Source organism: Rhinopithecus bieti, unplaced genomic scaffold, assembly GCF_001698545.2.
Source record: "Rhinopithecus bieti isolate Rb0 unplaced genomic scaffold, ASM169854v2 scaffold_15283, whole genome shotgun sequence".
NCBI lineage: Eukaryota > Metazoa > Chordata > Mammalia > Primates > Cercopithecidae > Rhinopithecus > Rhinopithecus bieti.
In genome coordinates, this window is record NW_016808172.1 from 505,649 (window position 1) to 525,434 (window position 19,786).

Sequence of the window (19,786 nt, forward strand, 5' to 3'; positions counted from 1 at the left end):
GAGGAGGGGAGGGGAGGGGGATGGAGAGGAGGAGGGCAGTTGTGGACCTGAGATGATGCCCCCCATCCCTGGGCTGAGCCTGAACCATGAGATGAACTTGAACGCTGACCCCACCTTTAACCCAACCAGGGCTGAGCCCAGAGACAAACCTACCCCAACCTCCTACCCTAGGTCCAGCGCTGCCCTCAAGTGCTTTTTTTGTTTGTTTTTGAGTCTTGCTCTGTTGCCCAGGCTGGAGTGCAGTGGTGTGATCTCGGCTCACTGCAGCCTCTGCCTCCTGGGTTCAAGCATTTCTCCTGCCTTAGCCTCCCGAGCAGCTGGGGTTACAGGTGGGTGCCACCATGCCTGGCTAATTTTTGCATTATTAGTAGAAATGGGGTTTCACCATGTTGGTCAAGCTGGTCTCAAACTCCTGACCTCAAGTGATCCCCTTGTCTCGGCCTCCAAAGTGCAGGGATTACAGGTGTGAGCCACCGAGCCTGGCCTAAGTTCTTAACCCTGATCTCTGCCTGCAGGGACCGTCCCCTCACAGGTCACCAATGCCTCTTCCCCAGGGAGACTGGGGTGGGGCGTGAGCTGGGGCTCCCTGAAGCACCCCTCTGTCCACACAGGCACTCCTCAGCTGCTGGCCCTGGTGCAGCACTGGGTGCCCGGGGCACGGCTGGTGGAGGAGCTGCCACACGAACTGGTGCTGGTGCTGCCCTACACGGGTGCCCATGACGGCAGCTTCACCACACTCTTCCGAGAGCTAGACACACGGCTGGCAGAGCTGAGCCTCACTGGCTACGGGATCTCCGACACCAGCCTCGAGGAGGTGTGAGGCCTGGGTGGTGGTGAGGTGGGGCCAGGAGGGCTGCCTGGAGGAGGTGGTGTTTTGAAGGATGAATAGCAGTGTGTTTATGAGCAGCAAGGACATTCAGGGAGGAGGCATGGCACATGAGGAGCTCTGGTGGCTCAGACGTCCCTTGGGAAGGCCTGGGGGACCCATGGTGTAGGAGGGGTGGGGGGCTCATAAGCCCCCAGTTCCCCCTGTGGGTGTCCAGGCTCTGAGCCCCCGCTTGTCTCCCCAGATCTTCCTGAAGGTGGTGGAGGACTGTGCTGTGGACACAAATACGGAGGGTGCGGCTGCAGCTCCCTGACCCTTGACCCCGATCCAGAGTGGGACTGAGACCAAGTCCCCATCCCTGGCTTAGTCTGGCCCAAGGCATAACCTTTACCCCTATGCCTGATTTCTGATCCCCCAATCTCTGATCCTCAACTTTGACCCTGACCCCGATGGCCCTGCAGATGGCAGCTGTGGGCAGCACCCGTGCACGGGCATTGCTGGCCTAGATATGACCCTGCGGCTCAAGATGCCACTGGAAGAGACAGCGCTGCAGAATGGGGAGCCAGGTAAGTCTTCCCCAATGGCCCTGTGGTTCTCCCAGCACCCCCACCCATAGCAGCGTGAGCACTGACCCTCTCATCCCTCACAGCTGGGTCAGCCCCAGAGACCCAGGCCCTGCAGGGCTCTGGGCCAGACACCGTGGGCCGGGTACAGGGCTGGGCACTGACCCGCCAGCAGCTCCAGGCCCTGCTTCTCAAGCGCTTTCTGCTTGCCCACCGCAGCCGCTGTGGCCTGTTCGCACAGGTGAGGGGGGCCAGCACCAGGGAGTCGCATGGGAGTCCCTGAGTTTCCTACCCTGGCCATCCACTCAGTGGCCTAATTCAAACCCTTACCCCCCGTGTGTATTCTCAACCCAGAGCACATTTATTGAGGGCACTGGGGAGCCATGGGTGGTTGTAGAGCATGAGCAGGGCAGGTGCAAGCAAACCTGGAAGGTGGGTGGAAGCAGCAGCTGATGGGCTGGTCCTCCAGATCGTGCTGCCTGCCCTCTTTGTGGGCCTGGCCCTTGTGTTCAGCCTCATCGTGCCTCCTTTCGGGCACTACCCGGCTCTGCGGCTCAGTCCCACCATGTACGGTGCTCAGGTGTCTTTCTTCAGGTGGGTGCAGAAGGAAGGGGCTGGTGGCAGGAAGACTAGAGATCTGGGGGTACAGCCCTGACCCTCCATCTCCCCTCACACACAGCGAGGATGCCCCAGGGGACCCTGGACGTGCCCGGCTGCTCGAGGCGCTGCTGCAGGAGGCAGGACTGGAGGAGCCCTCCACGCAGAATAGCTTCAACAGGTGAGGGCATCTCGTTGGCCTGGACTTTGCCCCTCTCTGGCCTCAGTTTTCCCATCTGGTCCCTGGCCAAGGGGCCTCAGGGGGCAACCGGAGCATCCCCTGTGCCCACCTGGGAGCTGGGAGCCTCTGTGTCTCCAGGAGCCCCCAGAAGCTGGGTGCCCACAGACCCGCACCTTGACCCTGCTGGGCCCCTGAGTGTGCACAGCCCATTGTCTGCAGGTTCTCGGCGCCAGAAGTTCCTGCTGAAGTGGCCAAGGTCTTGGCCAGTGGCAACTGGACCCCAGAGTCTCCTTCCCCAGACTGCCAGTGTAGCCGGCCCGGCGCCCGGCGCCTGTTGCCTGACTGCCCGGCTGCAGCTGGTGGTCCCCCTCCGCCCCAGGCAGTGACCAGCTCCGGGGAAGTGATTCAGAACCTGACGGGCCGGAACCTATCTGACTTCCTGGTCAAGACCTACCCGCGCCTGGTGCGCCAGGGGTGAGCCATGCCCCAGGACTCAGTTTCCCTGGCTATAGCGTGGGTCCTTGGGTTGGTGGGGCTGGTGTGGTCCTGGGGGAGGAGGTGGAGAGGTTGGATGCCCAGCCTGGGGCTCCGGGCTGGGGGTCTTGTGTGCCCTCCTCTCCTCTTTTTTTTTTTTTTTTTTTGAGATGGAGTCTCCCTCTGTCGCCCAGGCTGGAATGCAGAGGCGTGATCTCAGCTCACTGCAACCTCCACCTCCCAGGTTCAAGCAATTCTCCTGCCTCAGCCTTCCAAGTAGCTGGGACTGCAGGCATGTGCCAGTGCACCTGGCTAATTTTTGTATTTTTAGTAGAGACGGGATTTCACCATGTTGCCAGGCTGGTCTCGAACTCCTGACCTCAGATGATCCACCTGCCTTGGCCTCCCCAAGTGCTGGGATTATAGGCGGGAGCCACCGTGCCTGGCCTTCTTTTCTCTTTTGTCCCACCCTTGACTCTGCAGGCCCCTCTCACCATTTCTCTCTGTCCCACATCCCTGTCTCTGCCTGTGTCTCTGTCCATCTCTCCCACAGCCTGAAGACTAAGAAGTGGGTGAATGAGGTCAGGTGAGGAGGGGTCTAGCTTGGGGTCCCCTGCCCCAGTTCCACTCCCATGCCCTCTGCCTGCCCCCTGGGAGCTCTCCCAGCTCCCCGGCCCTCAGCTCCCCTTCCCTGCCTACGTGGCCCCATAGGTATGGAGGATTCTCGCTGGGGGGCCGAGACCCAAGCCTGCCCTCAGGCCAAGAGTTGGGCCACTCAGTGGAGGAGTTGTGGGCGCTGCTGAGCCCCCTGCCTGGCGGGGCCCTCGACCGTGTCCTGAATAACCTCACAGCCTGGGCTAACAGCCTGGATTCTCGGGACAGCCTCAAGGTGGGAACTGGGGGTGACAGGTGGGCGTCCTGTCACAGCGAGGTCCAACTCCATTGCCCTGACCCTATGACCTTGACCCCCACCCAGATCTGGTTCAACAACAAAGGCTGGCACTCCATGGTGGCCTTTGTCAACCGAGCCAACAACGCACTCCTACGTGCTCACCTGCCCCCAGGCCCGGCTCGCCACACCCACAGCATCACCACACTCAACCACCCCTTGAACCTCACCAAGGAGCAGCTGTCTGAGGCCGCACTGTGAGTCCCTCCACCCTTCATGTCCTACCCTGTCTCCACTTCTCTGTCGTTTGAGGTGGTGGGAGCTGGATTTGAACCCTGACATACTCTTGCTTTATAAATGAGGGACAGAAACTGTTCCTCTGCTCCCTAGGCCAGGGAAATGGGACCTTCTCAGGCTCCGCGGGCCCCAGCCTCCCCAACACATCCTCGTCCCACCAACCTTTATCCTGTCTTGAGACCTGTACAACCTCTGCTGCCAAATCCCAGGCACCGTCATCCCTAAATTGCCCCCACCATCTCTGCCACTGCTGACTGCCCCATAGACCTGTGTCCCATCAATGGCGTGTTCAGCTCTGCTCTGAGCAACCCATGTGCCCTCACCCTACAACAGCCCTCATGTCCTCACCTCCAGGATGGCCTCCTCGGTGGATGTCCTCGTTTCCATCTGTGTGGTCTTTGCCATGTCCTTCGTCCCGGCCAGCTTCACTCTTGTCCTCATTGAGGAGCGAGTCACCCGAGCCAAGCACCTGCAGCTCATGGGGGGCCTGTCCCCCACCCTCTACTGGCTCGGCAACTTTCTCTGGGACATGGTGCGGGGGCTGCTTGGATGGGTGGGGGCCCAGCCACTGCTTGCCACTGCCCTGTCTGGCCCCTTCTAGGCAGGGGCTTGTCCAAGATGGCCTGGGTAAAGTCTTAAGGATTGTGGGAGACTTTGTGTCTTCCTTCTCAAAAAGCAAGGAGGTCAGGGTGGGAATAGGGCTGAGGGTGGTAGTCCCCACCTCTTCACACTGATAAAGGTAACTGCCATCTCCAATGCAGTGTAACTATTTGGTGCCAGCGTGCATCGTGGTGCTCATCTTTCTGGCCTTCCAGCAGAGGGCATATGTGGCCCCTGCCAACCTGCCTGCTCTCCTGCTGTTGCTACTACTGTATGGGTGAGGACCCCAGTCCCTCAGGGACTATTCTTACTGCCCCTTACTGCCTTCCCCATCAATGCTGCTGAGAGAACTCTACAGCAGCTCCCAAGGAGAGGATATGGAGGTCTGGGGTGATACCATGTGTGATCCAATTCAGTGGTGTGCCAAGGAGGCCTTAAAAGCTCATCTTGTACTGACTCATATTAATAGAGGTCTAAGGCAGCCCACGCCTGTAATCCCAGCACTTCGGGAGGCTGAGGCAGGAGGACTGCTTGAGGTCAGGAGGGCAACATAGAGAGACCTCTAAAAAGAAAGAAAGGGCTGGGCATGGTGGCTCACGCCTGTAATCCCAGTACTTTGGAAGGCCGAGGCAGGCGAATCACAAAGTCAGGAGGTGGAGACCATCCTGGCTAACACGGTGAAACCCCGTCTCTACTAAAAATATAAAAAATTTAGCCAGGCGTGGTGGCGGGCACCTACAGTCCCAGCTACTCGGGAAGCTGAGGCAGGAGAATGGCGTGAACCCAGGTGGCGGAGCTTGCAGGAAGCCAAGATCGCACCACTGCACTCTAGCCTGGGCAAAAGAGTGACACTCGATCTCAAAAAATAAAAAAATAGAAAGAAAGAGAGAAAGAGAAAGAAAAAAAAAAACCAGAAATGTGCTTTGGGTGAAAATGTCTAGGTCTAAGGCAGAGAAGATGGGAATGGAGATTTTTATTCCTCTCAGGGCTTCTCAGTCTGAGTAGTTACTCCAGTGACTCCTATTGTCCCTTTAGCTGGTCGATCACACCGCTCATGTACCCAGCCTCCTTCTTCTTCTCCGTGCCCAGCACGGCCTATGTGGTACTCACCTGCATAAACCTCTTTATTGGCATCAATGGAAGTATGGCCACCTTTGTGCTGGAGCTCTTCTCTGATCAGGTGGGGCACCATGAGGCTGGGGCTTGGGCTGGGTTGGGTTGTTGGACTCAGCCCCTAACCAACATCCCTCTTCCTGCCCTTGAGCAGAAGCTGCAGGAGGTGAGCCGGATCTTGAAACAGGTCTTCCTTATCTTCCCCCACTTCTGCTTGGGCCGGGGGCTCATTGACATGGTGCGGAACCAGGCCATGGCTGATGCCTTTGAGCGCTTGGGTGAGAACTTCCTGTCAGGTGGGGCCATGGCTACAGATAGCTAGCACCCTTGGAGACCTAGAGTTAATTATACAGAGTGGAGACAAACAGCCCCGCCAGGGAGACAGCCAGGGTTCTTAGGTGGCCGCAAGATTGGGCCACGTTGGAGGTACAAGAAAGCAGCCATATTGTAATCCCAGCACTTCGGGAGGCCGAGACGGGCGGATCACGAGGTCAGGAGATCGAGACCATCTTGGCTAATACGGTGAAACCTCGTCTCTACTAAAAATACAAAAAATTGGCTGGGCGTGGTGGCTCAAGCCTGTAATCCCAGCACTTCGGGAGGCCGAGACGGGCGGATCACAAGGTCAGGAGATCGAGACCATCCTGGCTAATACGGTGAAACCCTGTCTCTACTAAAAAATACAAAAAACTAGCCGGGCGACGAGGCGGGCGCCTGTAGTCCCAGCTACTCGGGAGGCTGAGACAGGAGAATGGCGTAAACCTGGGAGGCGGAGCTTGCAGTGAGCTGAGATCCGGCCACTGCACTCCAGCCTGGGAGGCAGAGCAAGACTCCGTCTCAAAAAAAAACAAAAAACAAAAAACAAAAAATTAGCTGAGCGTGGTGGCGGGCGCCTATAGTCCCAGCTACTCGGAGGCTGAGGTGGGAGAATGGCGTGAACCCGGGAGGCGGAGTTTGCAGTGAGACGAGATCGCGCCACTGCATTCCAGCCTGGGCGACAGAGCGAGACTCCGTCTCAAAAAAAAAAAGAAAGCAGCCATATAAAGCTAATTCTATCTTAGATTACATCACAAGAGGCCTAAGGCTCTAATTAAGGAAGGTGATAAAACTTCTGTTCTCTGTGCCAATTAGATTCCAGCTGAGTGGTCTATCCAATTTGTGTTCCTTTCCCTTAAGAATCCAGAGTGACATGGACAGAGAAGGGGCCAGAAACCTAGACTCTCATGGACCCAGTCCCTCCTTTCTATATCCACAGGAGACAGGCAGTTCCAGTCACCCCTGCGCTGGGAGGTGGTCGGCAAGAACCTCTTGGCCATGGTGATACAGGGGCCCGTCTTCCTTCTCTTCACACTACTGCTGCAGCACCGAAGCCAACTCCTGCCACAGTTAGTCAGGTCTACAGAGAGGGTGGCAGGGGCCAAGGACCTACTTTAGGCCCACAAATGTTCTGTCCCCAGACCCAAGGTGAGGTCCCTGCCACCCCTGGGATTGGAGGATGAGGATGTAGCCCGTGAACGGGAGCGGGTGGTCCGAGGAACCACCCAGGGAGATGTGTTGGTGCTGAGGAACTTGACCAAGGTAGGTGTGGCCAGGTTGACTGCTGGGTTGGGGGGGCTCCCACTGGCCCACTCACCTTTCTGAAGGACCTGTACTCTTCCAGGTATACCATGGGCAGAGGATGCCAGCTGTTGACCGTTTGTGCCTGGGGATCCCCCCTGGTGAGGTGAGTCCAGGGGTGGAGGCCTGGTGCAGAGAAAGTGAGAGGCTGCCCTACTGCATGCCCTGCCCATCATCCTTTACTGAACACCTACTATGTGCCCACGGCCCTTTATTGAGCAACTACTGTGCATCCACCACCTTTTATTGGGCATCTACTGTGTGCCAATATTTGTGCTCCTATTTTTATTTTATTTTATTTATTTTATTTTATTTTATTTTATTTTTTTGAGACAGAGTCTCACTCTGTCACCCACGCTGGAGTGCAGTGGCACCATCTCGGCTCACTGCAACCTCCACCTCCTGGGTTCACGCCATTCTCCTGCCTCAGCCTCCCAGGTAGCTGGGACTACAGGCGCCCATCATCACGCCTGGCTAATTTTTGTATTTTTAGTAGAGACGGGGTTTCACTGTGTTAGCCAGGATGCTCTGGATCTTCTGACCTCGTGATCCACCTGCCTTGGCCTCCCAAAGTGCTGGGATTACAGGCATGAGCCACTGCGCCTGGCCTTATATTTTTTTTTTTAGAGACAGAGTCTCACTCTGTTGCCCAGGCTGGAGTGCAGGGGTGCAATCTCGGCTCACTGCAAGCTCTGCCTCCCAGGTTCACGCCATTCTCCTGCCTCAGGCTCCCAAGTGGCTGGGACTACAGGCGCCCGCCACCATGCCCAGCTAATTTTTGTATGTTTAGTAGAGACGGGGTTTCACCGTGTTAGCCAGGATGGTCTCGATCTCCTGACCTCGTGATCCACCCGCCTCAGCCTCCCACAGTGCTGGGATTACAGGCGTGAGCCACCGCGCCCGGCCTGTGTGTTTATTTTGAGCCAGCAAAACCTCATTAAAGCACCTACTGCCTGCTTACATCTATTAAACACACACTGTGCTCACTAAAGAGGTGTACTGAATACTTTTGTGTCCATCAACATTTATCAAATACCAATAGAATTTATTGGACCCCTATTATATACACATCTGTACCAAGCATTTGTCACAGCCAACATTTATCAGGCACCTGCTTTGTACCAGTTCACATTCAAGCACCCTACTATGTGCAAATTTATTTGCTGTATGCCACTTATTGGCCACCTAGTAGGGCTGGTACACATCTGCAAACAAGTGCTGTTTGTTAGCACACATTGCAGTGTGTGTGTATATATATATATATGGGATTTTTATATAAATATATATAATATGTATATTATATGTAAATATTAAAATATAATATATATGGGATTTATATATATAAATATATATAATTTCCTTTGAGATGGAGTCTTGCTGTCAACCAGCCTAGTGTGCCCCAATGGCGCCAATCTCGGGCTCACTGTAACCTCGCTTGTCTCTGGGTTCAAGCAAATTTCCAGCCTCGGCCTCCTCCAGTAGCTGGGGACCACCAGCAACACACCACCCATGCCCAGCTAATTTTTGTATTTTTAGTAGAGACCGGGGTTCACCATGTTGGCAGGCCGGTCCTTGCCACTCGACCCTCAAATGATCCACCGCCTTGGCTCCCAAAGTGCTGGGATCACAGGTGTGAGCCCCCACCCACACCTGGCCCCTTTTTTTTTTTTTTTTGAACCAAAGTCTCACTCTGCCACCTCAGGCTGAGTGGCAGTGGTGTGATCTCAGCTCCACTGAAACCTCTGCCTCCTGGGTTTCAGGCCATTCTCCTGCCTCAGCCTCCCCCCTGAGTAGCTGGGATTACAAGGTGGTGTGGCCACACACCCGGCTAATTTTTTGTATTTTAGTACAGGATGGGGTCACCATGTTGGCAGGCTGATTTGACCTCCTGACCTTCAGATGATCTGTCCTGCCCTTGGCTCCCAAGTGCTGGGGTTTACAGGTTGTGAGCCACCGGGCCTGGCCGAACAGTATATCGATACTAAGCCCCCTAATGTGTGCTGGCCAAACCTCTCCCAACCTTGGCCTGACTGTGTAACCCAGCCTAAGTACACCCAGTAAATGCCCCAGAAACATATGGAAAAGCTCATGCCCTGATAATTTGTTGAAACACTTGCTGCAATACGGCTTTGATGGGGACCCACTTGTGCCAAAAGCCCATTCTCTGCTAAGTGGACAGCTATGGCCGTTGCCTACATACCCCAGTATCTGCCCAAGCTCCCCTGGGGCCCCAAACACGGGCCCTCCAATGGACACTCAGAAAATCAGAGTGCCCTGAGGCCGGGCCATGGTGGCTCACCCTGTAACCCTAGCACTTTTTTTTTTTTTTTTTTTTTTTTTTGTTGAGGCCAGAGTCCTCGCTTCTGTCCCCGGGACTGGAGGTGCAGTGGCCGGATCCTCAGCTCACTGCAAGGTCCGCCTCCAGGGTTACGCCATTCTCTCCTGCCTCAGCCACCGAAGTAAGCTGGGACCTACAGGCGCCCCCGCCACTTGCCCCGCTGTTTTTTTTTTTTTTTTTGTATTTTTTTAGAGAGAACGGGGGTTTCACCGTATAAGCCAGGATGGTCTCGATCTCCCTGAACCCTCCTGTGATCCGCCCGTCTCGGCCTCCCAAGTGCTGGGATTACAGGCTGAGCCACCGCGCCGGCCCAACCTAGCACTTGGAGGCCAGGGTGGGAGGATCAACTTGAGATCAAGGAGGTTTTCGAGACCAGCCCTGGTAACCATGCCAAAACCCCCTCTCTACTAAAAATAACAAAAAATTAGCTGGGCCTTTGGGTGGTGCACAAACCTGTAGGTCCCAGCTACTCCGGAGCCCTGAGACAGGAGAAATTGCTTTGAAACCCAGGAAGACGGAGGCCGCCAGTGAGCCGAGAATTGCACCATTGCCTTCAAGCCCTGGGGCGATTTCAAAGCAAGACTACATCTCATAAAAAACAAAAAAGAAAAAGAGGCCGGGCGCCAGTGCTCACGCCTGTAATCCACACTTTTAGGAAGGCCGAGGCAGGTGGATCATCGAAGTCCAAGAGATCCGAGACCAGCTAGCCAACATGGCAAAACCCTGTTCTCCTACCTAAAAAAAAAAAAATACAAAATTAGCTGGGCCCGTGATTTGGCCGCGTGCCTGTAGCCCAGCACCTTGGGAGGCCTTTGAAGCCAGGAGAACTGCTTGAACCCGGGAAGGCAAGGGTTGCCAGTGGAGCCCAAAGAAATCGGCCACTGCACTCCCAGCCCCCTGGTAAAAGAGCAAAAACCTTGGTTCTCAAAGAAAAAAAAAGAAAATCAAGAGGTGGCCTGGAACCCCAGGGCCCTGGGCCCTCACCTGAGCACCCCATCTGTGGGCATCCCCTGCAGTGGTTTTGGGCTGGCCCTGGGCGTGAACGGAGCAGGGGAAAAACGTCCCACGTTTCGCATGGTGGACTGGGGACAACATTGGGCCAGCGGGGGCGAGGCTGTGCTTGGCAGGCCACCAGGTGAGGGGGCCCAACCCAGGTAGGGGTCGGGGTGGGCAGGGTTGGCCCTGAACGCCTTGCTGTTCCCCATCCCTCCACCTCCCGTGCGTGGACTGGGCTCCTGACCTCACACCTGCATGGCCTCTGGGACGTGTGCACCCCTACATCCCACACGCGGACCAGGCCCTGAGACACCCCTGTCCCTTACCATCGTGGCCCTGGATGGGTGGGCCCTGAGACCCCTGTGTTAGCCACCAGTATGGTCAGGGACTAGCCAGCTCTCTGAGCCCCCTGCATCCCCACCCCAGCGTGGCCCAGGAACCCAGTGCTGCGCACCTCAGCATGGGCTACTGCCCTCAATCCGATGCCATCTTTGATCTGCTGACGGGCCGTGAGCACCTGGAGCTGTTTGCACGCCTGCGCGGTGTCCCGGAGGCCCAGGTTGCCCAGGTGAGCCCACTCTGCCTCCACTGCTGTCACCGCCCAGGGCCCACCCGACTCAGGCCGTGCCCCTAAAGCCTGGCCCAATCCTGCAAGCTCTCGCCTTGGCTCCACCCCTGTCCCTGCCCCCTTCCTTCCCTTAGGCCTCTGTCACCCATCCTGGTCCAATAGAGATTTGGCTAGCCCTCCTCTTTGTCCCGCCCCACCAAGTTCCGACATTCTCATTGGTCCACCAACCCTTTCTTCCGCTGCACGTTGCCCCCTCTCTCCCTAAGTCTTCCCGCTGTGGCCCTGCCCACTTGCTCCTCTTCCGCCTCACCCCTAGGGCTTCGCACCTTTGTCGCTGGGTTCACCGTCAGCTTCTCACTGTGGCCGTTCCCAGTTTGCAGCCCTTTCTCTTCTCTCTGCTTGGGGTGTCCTGGCTTTGCCCTGGCCTGCCCCACCCTCACCCTGTCCCACACCATGCCCTCTCTGGCCCGGCCCCATACCCCTACTGGCTCCACCCACACCATGGCCCCGCCGAGACACATGTTGACTCTACCCACACCATGGACCCGCCCCACACTCATGCTGACTCCACCCACACCATGGCCCCGCCCATACCCATGCTGCCTTCACCACACCATGGCCCCACCCCATACTCATGCTGGCTCCACCCATACTATGGCTCTATCCCATAACCATGTGGGCTCCACCCACACCATGGCCCCACCCCATACCCATGCTGGCTCCACCCATTCCATGGCCCAGCTCCATACCCATCCCAGCTCCACCCACACCAAGGCTCCACCCCATACTCCCGCTGCCCCCACCACACTATGGCTCTGTCCCATTCTCACATTTGCCCTGTTCCATGCCCACTGTGCCCCTGCTCCACACTCAGTGCTGGCCCCGCCACACTGTGGCCCTGCCCCTTAGTCATCAATATGAGTCCCATGCCCACTATGGCCCCACCCCACAGACTGCTGGCTCGGGCCTAGCGCGCCTGGGACTCTCACGGTACGCAGACAGGCCTGCAGGCACCTACAGCGGAGGGAACAAACGCAAGCTGGCGACGGCCGTGGCACTGGTTGGGGACCCAGCCGTGGTGTTTCTGGTGCGTGGGGGCGGTGCTGGGGTGGGGTGGGGCCTGCGACGGAGACGGGGCCTTGCTTATGGGATTTTCCATGCTCCCCAGGACGAGCCGACCACAGGCATGGACCCCAGCGCGCGGCGCTTCCTCTGGAACAGCCTTTTGGCCGTGGTGCGGGAGGGCCGTTCAGTGATGCTCACCTCCCACAGGTGCGCCGGGCGCGGATGTCCTGGGGTGTGGTTAAGGCGATCCAGGCCTGGAGAGAGATCCCCAAAGCACAAGGCCACAGGGCATGGGGGGTCCTGGCCCTGGTGGGGCGAGGGCCCCAGGACCCGGGGTGTCAGGACACACAGAGGTGGGACGCGGCGCCAGGATCAGAACGCTCTGGGGAAGGGTGGGGAGACGTCCACACCGGAAGGGTGGTCCAGGCCCGGGGAAGCAGGCAGTGTGGCGCCAGGCACAGGTGGCCCAGGCCTCAACAGAGCTCGTGGTGCCGGGTCCCGACAGCATGGAGGAGTGTGAAGCGCTCTGCTCGCGCCTGGCCATCATGGTGAACGGCCGGTTCTGCTGCCTGGGCAGCCCGCAACATCTCAAAAGCAGGTGAGCGAGCGGGGCCTCCAGGTGGGTGTGGGGTGAGGGTGGGCACGTAGGTGGGCTCAGGGGAAAGGCCAGACCTAGGGCCAGGTGAGGAAAGTTTGGCTTCAACTGGAGAGATGGCCAGGGCTTTAGATCGTCCTGCAGGGGTGACTGAGGGGGCGAGACAGGCTGGGGTGTGCTCGGGGCGCAGGACCAGGAGGCGTGAGCCGGGGGCTCTGAGTGGATTCAGAAAGCATAACCAGGTGTGCGTTGGAGAAGGTGCAGCCAGGAGAGGTGAGGGTGGGTTGATGGGTGGAGTTAGGGGAGGGCTGGTTAGTGGGCGGGGCCATAGGAAAGTGGATGGGGGTATTCATTGTGTGGGCGGGGGTAGGGTGCAAAGGCAAAAGAGGAGTGTCCGAAAGAGGAGTCAAGTGGACTGATAGCTTCGAGAGCAGCCTGGGCAACCTAGGGAGACCCCATCTCTATAAAAAATTAATTAGCTGGACATGGTGGTGTGTGCCTGTGCTCTCAGCTACGCGGGTGGGGGTGGGGGGACTGAGGTGGGAGGACCACTTGATCGCTAACATAGGTACAAGTATGGGGCGGGGCCAGAGAGTAGTAGGGGCTGGAGGGTGAGCTGAGGTGGGACCTGGGAAAGGCCCTATCCGGTAGCCCTGGCCCCACTCACTGCAGATTCGCGGCCGGCCACACACTGACCCTGCGGGTTCCCGCCGAGAGGTCCCAGTCGGCAGCGGCGTTCGTGGCGGCCGAGTTCCCTGGGGCGGAGCTGCGCGAGGCACACGGGTGCCGCCTGCGCTTCCAGCTGCCGTCGGGAGGGCGCTGCGCCCTGGCGCGCGTCTTTGGAGTGCTGGCGGTGCACGGCGCAGAGCACGGCGTGGAGGACTTTTCTGTGAGCCAGACGATGCTGGAGGAGGTGATCCCGGCGCCGGGGTCGGGCTGGGGGAGGCAGGCTGGGGGCCAGGCCCGTGGGCTGACCGCCCCCTTGTGCCCTCTGGGCCGCCCACCGCCAGGTATTCTTGTACTTCTCCGAGGACCAGGGGAAGGACGAGGACGCGGAGGAGCACAAGGAGGCAGGAGTGGGAGTGGACCCCGCGCCAGGCCTGCAGCGCCCCAAACGCATCAGCCAGTTTCTCGATGACCCTAGCACTGCGGAGACTGTGCTCTGAGCCTCCCTCCCCTGCAGGGCCGCGGGGAGGCCCTGGGAATGGCAAGGTTAGGGTAGAGTGCCCAGGCGCCCTGGACTTAGGCTGGCAGAGGGGCTGGTGCCCTGGAGAAAATAAAGAGAAGGCTGGAGAGAAGTGGTGGTGGTGAAACCATGTGCATGTGTGTTCTTGTGCCAGGCTGCACACATGTCCACACAGCTGCCTGCACATGTGTGTGGATATGGCTGGCCCCTTGCAAGCTGAGTGTGCCCACAAAGGCCAAGTGGCAATTTGTAGGACGCAGGTGTGAATGTGTCTACAGCTGACTGGACCCCAGCTGTAAATGCCTCTGTGGCCAGCCCAGGAGTTGGGGATCATAAGGAGTGCGGGCCTCATAAGGGCCTGGTCACCATCCCCAGGTCCTTGCACGCCCACGTGGGGCTGGCACCTAAGGGCAGTAACTAAGTGCCTGGCCATGAAGTGGGGATGAGGTCAGGGCTCAGGAATGTCCTGGGAAGCTTAGAGGAGCCCAGTGTCCCGGAGCACAGGCCTCCTGGCCGGGCCAGAAGCCCATCCCACATTCAGCTGACCCTCACCCCCTGATCCCGGCCCTCAGAGCCATGAGTCGGGGGCAAAGAGTTCTCAAGGGTCTGCTAGGCTGGGTTTGCACTTGGACCCAGGCCTGGAGAGCCGGACTTGGAGCAAGGGGATGTGGCCTTCATGTCCTGTGCCCCAGAGATCTGCCCCTCCCACCCGAGGTAGGTGGGAATGGGGTTTGGGAAAGAGGTTGGGGTTTTGGGATTGGGACTTGGGTTCTGGAAGGGGACAGCAGGGAGAATTGGGGAGGGAGAGAGTTCACACTGGGGATGGGGTTGGGGAAGGTAGGAGGCTGGGATCTGTACGCCTGCAGATGCCCCAGCTCTTGGCCAATGCCGCCTCAGGCTGTTATCAGCAACGGGTGCCTGCGTCCTGCTGCCCAGCACGTCCGGTGGTCCAGAGCCACTGGAATGCAGCATGGGAGGCGGGGCTGGGGACCTTTGCTAAGGGCAGCGCTGAGATCTGGGGCAACATGATACGGCCCACAGGGCTGCTGAGAGGTAACCAGGTGTCCTCAGCATATTCTGACGATGGTGGGGTCCACACTACAGCTTGGGAACCCCTGTGCAGGCAGCCTAGGAGCGGGTGGACGCGGGGGCCCACAAGGACAGGGCCGGGTAACCTGAACTGTTCTGAGTCTTCCTGGAAGTCTTTGCACCCAGGACTTCGGTTCTGGGCCTCAGTTTCCCCGAGTGTCCTCGACCTGGCCCACCTCCGGGGGCTGCAGAGCAGGTGATGGGGGTGACCCTACTCTGCCCCGCCCTGCTGGGGCCTGGCCACACCCTTGGGTCTGCAGGGGAGGAGGTGGAGCGGGGTCTTGCCTTCAGGGAAAAGGGGGCTGTAGGGGGCGCAGCTTCGGCCTGAGCGTGTGTCTGGGGTCTGAGGGCGAGGCTCCGGGAGCTTGGTGGCGTCTGAGTGCGTGTGGAGGTCCGGGTCTCTGCGTGTCATCGTGCACACGTGTCTGTGCACGCCCAGTCGCGTCCGGGAGTGAGGGTCAGCGCCCTGCAGTCGGCCGCCCTGTGCCCGCCAAGGGCCACAGCGTCAGGCAGGGGCTCCCCGTCCCACCCCGCGAGCCGCGCGGCTCCGAGCTCCCGAAAGCGGAAGCGGGGGGCGCGGCCCGGGGCTGGGGGCGGGGCCTGCGACCTCACCTTCGCGCCCACTCGGCAGAGCTGCAGGCTGAGGCCGGGAAGGGTCGGGGGCGAGGCCGCGTCGCCGCCTCCCCGAAGCCTTTTCCTGTTGGGGGGAGGGCCCGCCAGTGACGGCCGGGCCTGTCACGTGGGCCTGACAGCTGGGGAGGGGGTGGCCGTCGACAATGTGGTCCCGAAGCGGCCAGCGCCGGGAGCTGCAGCGCTGAGACCCCCAGCCCGCCCCTCGGGCTCGCGGCCTGGGCCCCATCATGTTCTCCAGGAAGAAACGAGAGCTCATGAAAACCCCTTCCATCTCGAAAAAGAACCGCGCGGGAAGCCCCAGCCCGCAGCCCTCGGGGGTGAGTGGAGCCCGGGCGCAGACCTGGAGCTGACACCGGGCCGCAGGGGGACAGGGACCCGCCCTGTACTCGGGGCCCATGCTGGGGCGGCGGCTGGGGGCTCATGCCAGTTACAGCCCCTACCGGGCGGGACGGCGGGGGCCACAGCAGAGAGGCCGGGACCCCGGCATTCAGCTCACGGTAGGGACCCTGGGAGTGGTGGCCGCCTCCCTCCACTCTATCCAGGGCTGGCCGCGGGGCCCAGGCTGCAGGAAGGGAGGGTGCCTAGTTGGGACAATGTTGGGTTTGGGCCTCTGCAGGTTGGGGGCTTAGGCAATCTGGGGGCTCTGGGAGCCGTTGAGATGGGAGGGCTGTGGCCTGGCCATTGGGTTAATGTTTGACGGGGCAGCAGATCCTCTAATGGGATCCACCAGGTTCAAGGGCTGGGGAGTGTCTCCAGACCTGGGGTGTCTGCAAAGCTGGGGGGTCTACAAAGCTTGGGGGTCTACAAAGCTTGGGGGTCTGGGATGTCTACAGGCCTGGGGCTGTCCATAGGCTCTGGGGGTCCATGGACCTTTAGAGGTACGGACATAGAAGTGTCTTCACTTAAAGTAGCTGCGTTGTAGGAGTCTGAGGGGGGCTTGAAGGGCTGAGGACCCTCCCCACCCCCACCAGGAAGTGGGGACCCCCCTCCCGCGCCTCCCCGCAGGCCCCGCCCCGGCTGTGGTTTGGGTAGGGACCGTTGTTTGTGAAAGCTCTAGGGAAGAGGATGTTGGGTAACAGGTGGGGGGGTACACTACCAAATCTCAGCCCTGTGACCTCTGGCCTTTGGCCCCTATGGGGTCGGGGTGATGATGGCCCTCCACAGCCCCACTTCATTTCTGGGGAAACTGAGGCAGTGTCCACGCCGGGAAATCCCTTTAACGAGCTCCCCTCGGACCTGTCCAAGGAGCTGCCCAGGAAGGATGGAGCTGATGCCGTGTTCCCTGGACCAAGCCTGGAGCTGCCCGCTGGGTCCTCCAGCGCCAAGGCCACAGGCACCCTCAAGCGGCCTACCAGCCTGAGCCGCCACGCCAGCGCAGCTGGTTTCCCGCTGTCGGGTGCCGCCTCTTGGACACTGGGCCGGAGCCACCGGAGCCCGCTGACAGCTGCCAGCCCAGGCGAGCAGCCCACCGAGGGCGCTGGCCCGGACAGCGTTGAGGACATCTCCCATCTGCTGGCGGACGTGGCCCGCTTCGCTGAGGGCCTTGAGAAACTTAAGGAGTGTGTGTTGCATGACGGTGAGAGCCATGGGGACACGGAGGCCTGGGTGGAAGACAGAGCCAGACCCAAGGGAGGGTGGAAGGAGGGACTTGGGGAGGCTCAGAAGGGAATGGCAGGGAGGGCTGTGTGGAAGAGGCCATGACAGCTAAGGCTTTGAGGGATGTGTAGGAATTTGGTGGGGGAGTCTCTGAGCGTACGCTGGCTCAGGAGGGTGCCCAATTCATTTATTTATTTTAAAGGATCTGATGGCAATTAGGAGGGAAAGGCAGAGGAAATGTCCCATGCATGGGCTCAGAAACATGGAAACAGAGAATGCATTTGGAGGCCAAGGTGTGGGGTGCCGCTGGTGTAGGATGAAGGCATGACAATGCCAGGCAGAAGGGCAATGGGGAGCTATAGAAGGTGTTAGAGCACAGGACAGATGGGGGCAGATCTGTGTCTTGAAACGAAGCAAACTGGGGGTTGGCTGAGGTCTGAATGGAAAGAGATTCAGGAGGCACAGCGAGGGGTAGGATGGGGGCATCAGGCGGCTGGAGGTGCTGGGACCCAGCGGCCTGCAGGCCAGCAGTTCCGTTTTCTCCTCCACGCGGCCGCTGACAGCCCTGCTTCCTGCCGAGTTATTTTCATCTGCTTCCTGTTTGTCCCTGGCAGCCCAGGCGGGCACCTCATGTGCTGCCTTCAGCTCCCAGCTCCTCCTAGAAACCACAGTGCAAGGGTCATGCCAGGCGCTCTGATCTGCTCCCGGCAGGCGCCCATTTTACAGATGACGAAACTGAGTCTCTAGTGAGGCCCTGACCCCCGGCTCACCCAGCCAGTGCAGGGCAGAGCCAGGACTGGACCTCAAGTGTTGGAGTGGCCTCTGCACCTTCAGGGCGCTAGTTGGGGAAGGCCCGGTCCCCACTGGGAGGAGTGGGAGCCCCTGGGTTATCTGGTCCCATGGGCGGGGGCTAGGCTGGTTTCCTGGGGAAACCCTAATCTCGGTTCCTTTCCGGTCCTGGCGCTTCCTTGGAGGCCTGGCCTGGGCGGGGCTCAGCTCCCAGGCTCCTGCAGGAGGTCCGAACTGGGCCAGCCAGGGTGGGGCACTTTCTTTTTTTCTTTTCTATTTATTTATTGATTGATTGATACAGGGTCTTGCTCTGTTGCCCAGGCTGGAGTGCAGTGGTGTGATCGAGGCTCACTGTAGCCTCGAACTCCTGGGCTCGAGCCATCCTCCCACCTCTGCCTCCTGAGTACCTGAGACTACAGGCATGAGCCACTGTACCTGGCTTATTTTATTTTATTGTTTTTGAGATGGCAAGATGGAGTCTCACTCTGTCGCCCAGGCTGGAGTGCAGTGGCGTGATCTTGGCTCACTGCAACCTCTGCCTCCTGGGTTCAAGTGACTCTTCTGCCTCAGGCTCCCAAGTAGCTATAGCTACAGGTGTGTGCCACCACACCCAGCTAATTTTTGTATTTTTAGTAGAGATGGGGTTCCACCATATTGGCCAGATTGGTCTGTAAGTCCTGACCTCATGATCCGCGTGCCTCAGACTCCCAAAATGCTGGGATTACAGCAGGCATGAGCCACTGCGCCTGGATTTTGTGTGTGTGAGACAGAGTCTCACTTTGTCACCTAGGCTGGAGTGCAGTGGCGAGATCTCAGCTCAATGCAACCTCCATCTCCTGGGTTCAAGTGATTCTTCTGCCTCAGCCTCCCGAGTAGCTGGGATTACAGGCGAGTGCCACCGTGCCCGGCTTTTTTTTTTTTTTTTTAAGTAGAGATGGGGTTTCACCATGTTGACCAGGCTGGTCTTGAACTCCTGACCTCAGTGATCCACCCACCTCGGCCTCCCAAAGTGCCAGGATTACAGGCGTGAGCCACTGCGCCCGGCCAATTTTTGTACTTTTTGTAGAGACCGGGGTCTCCCGATGTTGCGCAGGCTGGTCTAGAACTCCTGAGAGCTAAAACCATTTTCCGGGCTCCGCCTCCCAAAGTGCTGGGACAACAGGCCTGATCCCCCGCTGCCGGCTGGGGGCGCCTTCTGTGCGTCTCGGGGCCGCCCCAGGCCAGAGGAGACCCTGGCCACTAGGATGTGGGCTCTAGTCCCGATGCTTCTCAGCTGCTGAGACCCTGGCGAGCCCATTCCCTCTCTAGGTGTCAGGTGACTTGTCTATAAAATGGGGCCGCCTGCCTGCAGCGATGGTTGTGGGGTCCACCCCCCAGCTTGGGAACCCGCGTGCAGGCAGCTAGGAGGGGGCCCACATGGACGGTGCGGGGGGCCCGGGTTCACCCCGACTTTTCCCGGGCTTCCTCGTTCCCGGGCTTCAGGTCTGGGCCTCAGTTTCCCTGCCCGTCCTCGACCCTCCCCACCTCGAAGCTCTGCGGGTAAGGAAGGACCCTGACTGGGGCGAACGGGACGCCAGGGCGGGGTTTCTCTCGCGGGGGCGGGGCCTCCGGACCGGCCGGAGCCGGTTTGGCCACCGGAGACCCCCATCGGTCAGCCGCCAGGCCCCACGCGCTCGCGGTCTCCGCGCCCCGACGGCTGCGCCATGTGTATCTGCGGGACGGCGCACCCGGCGCTGGACGAGGGCCCCGTGCACTGCCGGGCGGGTCCCCAAGG

The 19,786-nt window shown here is 59.3% G+C and overlaps 2 protein-coding genes across 10 annotated transcripts in view; both read left to right on the forward strand.

The window, feature by feature from the left end:
• ABCA7 (ATP binding cassette subfamily A member 7) overlaps positions 1 to 14,032 on the forward strand; it is a 26,055-nt gene extending 12,023 nt beyond the window's left edge. The window contains exons 25-49 of the mRNA XM_017885657.1: positions 612 to 814; positions 1,071 to 1,119; positions 1,288 to 1,392; positions 1,476 to 1,630; positions 1,859 to 1,983; positions 2,069 to 2,167; positions 2,387 to 2,641; positions 3,195 to 3,227; positions 3,353 to 3,530; positions 3,618 to 3,787; positions 4,182 to 4,359; positions 4,589 to 4,704; positions 5,463 to 5,607; positions 5,695 to 5,818; positions 6,796 to 6,925; positions 6,998 to 7,118; positions 7,201 to 7,263; positions 8,872 to 8,873; positions 10,512 to 10,649; positions 10,918 to 11,059; positions 12,012 to 12,146; positions 12,228 to 12,331; positions 12,630 to 12,722; positions 13,392 to 13,632; positions 13,730 to 14,032. Of these exons, the coding sequence (XP_017741146.1) occupies positions 612 to 814; positions 1,071 to 1,119; positions 1,288 to 1,392; positions 1,476 to 1,630; positions 1,859 to 1,983; positions 2,069 to 2,167; positions 2,387 to 2,641; positions 3,195 to 3,227; positions 3,353 to 3,530; positions 3,618 to 3,787; positions 4,182 to 4,359; positions 4,589 to 4,704; positions 5,463 to 5,607; positions 5,695 to 5,818; positions 6,796 to 6,925; positions 6,998 to 7,118; positions 7,201 to 7,263; positions 8,872 to 8,873; positions 10,512 to 10,649; positions 10,918 to 11,059; positions 12,012 to 12,146; positions 12,228 to 12,331; positions 12,630 to 12,722; positions 13,392 to 13,632; positions 13,730 to 13,885 (3,260 nt within the window). The 3' untranslated portion in view covers positions 13,886 to 14,032. The remainder of the gene's footprint in view (positions 1 to 611; positions 815 to 1,070; positions 1,120 to 1,287; positions 1,393 to 1,475; positions 1,631 to 1,858; positions 1,984 to 2,068; positions 2,168 to 2,386; positions 2,642 to 3,194; positions 3,228 to 3,352; positions 3,531 to 3,617; positions 3,788 to 4,181; positions 4,360 to 4,588; positions 4,705 to 5,462; positions 5,608 to 5,694; positions 5,819 to 6,795; positions 6,926 to 6,997; positions 7,119 to 7,200; positions 7,264 to 8,871; positions 8,874 to 10,511; positions 10,650 to 10,917; positions 11,060 to 12,011; positions 12,147 to 12,227; positions 12,332 to 12,629; positions 12,723 to 13,391; positions 13,633 to 13,729) is intronic.
• Positions 14,033 to 14,126: 94 nt separating this feature from the next.
• ARHGAP45 (Rho GTPase activating protein 45) overlaps positions 14,127 to 19,786 on the forward strand; it is a 21,514-nt gene continuing 15,854 nt past the window's right edge. The window contains exons 1-4 of one of the 9 annotated variants that reach the window (XM_017885647.1): positions 14,500 to 14,619; positions 15,029 to 15,190; positions 15,866 to 15,944; positions 16,873 to 17,203. In XM_017885647.1, coding sequence (XP_017741136.1) covers positions 14,582 to 14,619; positions 15,029 to 15,190; positions 15,866 to 15,944; positions 16,873 to 17,203 — 610 coding nt within the window. In that variant the 5' untranslated portion in view covers positions 14,500 to 14,581. The other 8 variants (XM_017885650.1, XM_017885645.1, XM_017885646.1 and 5 more) reach the window with 8 other exon arrangements.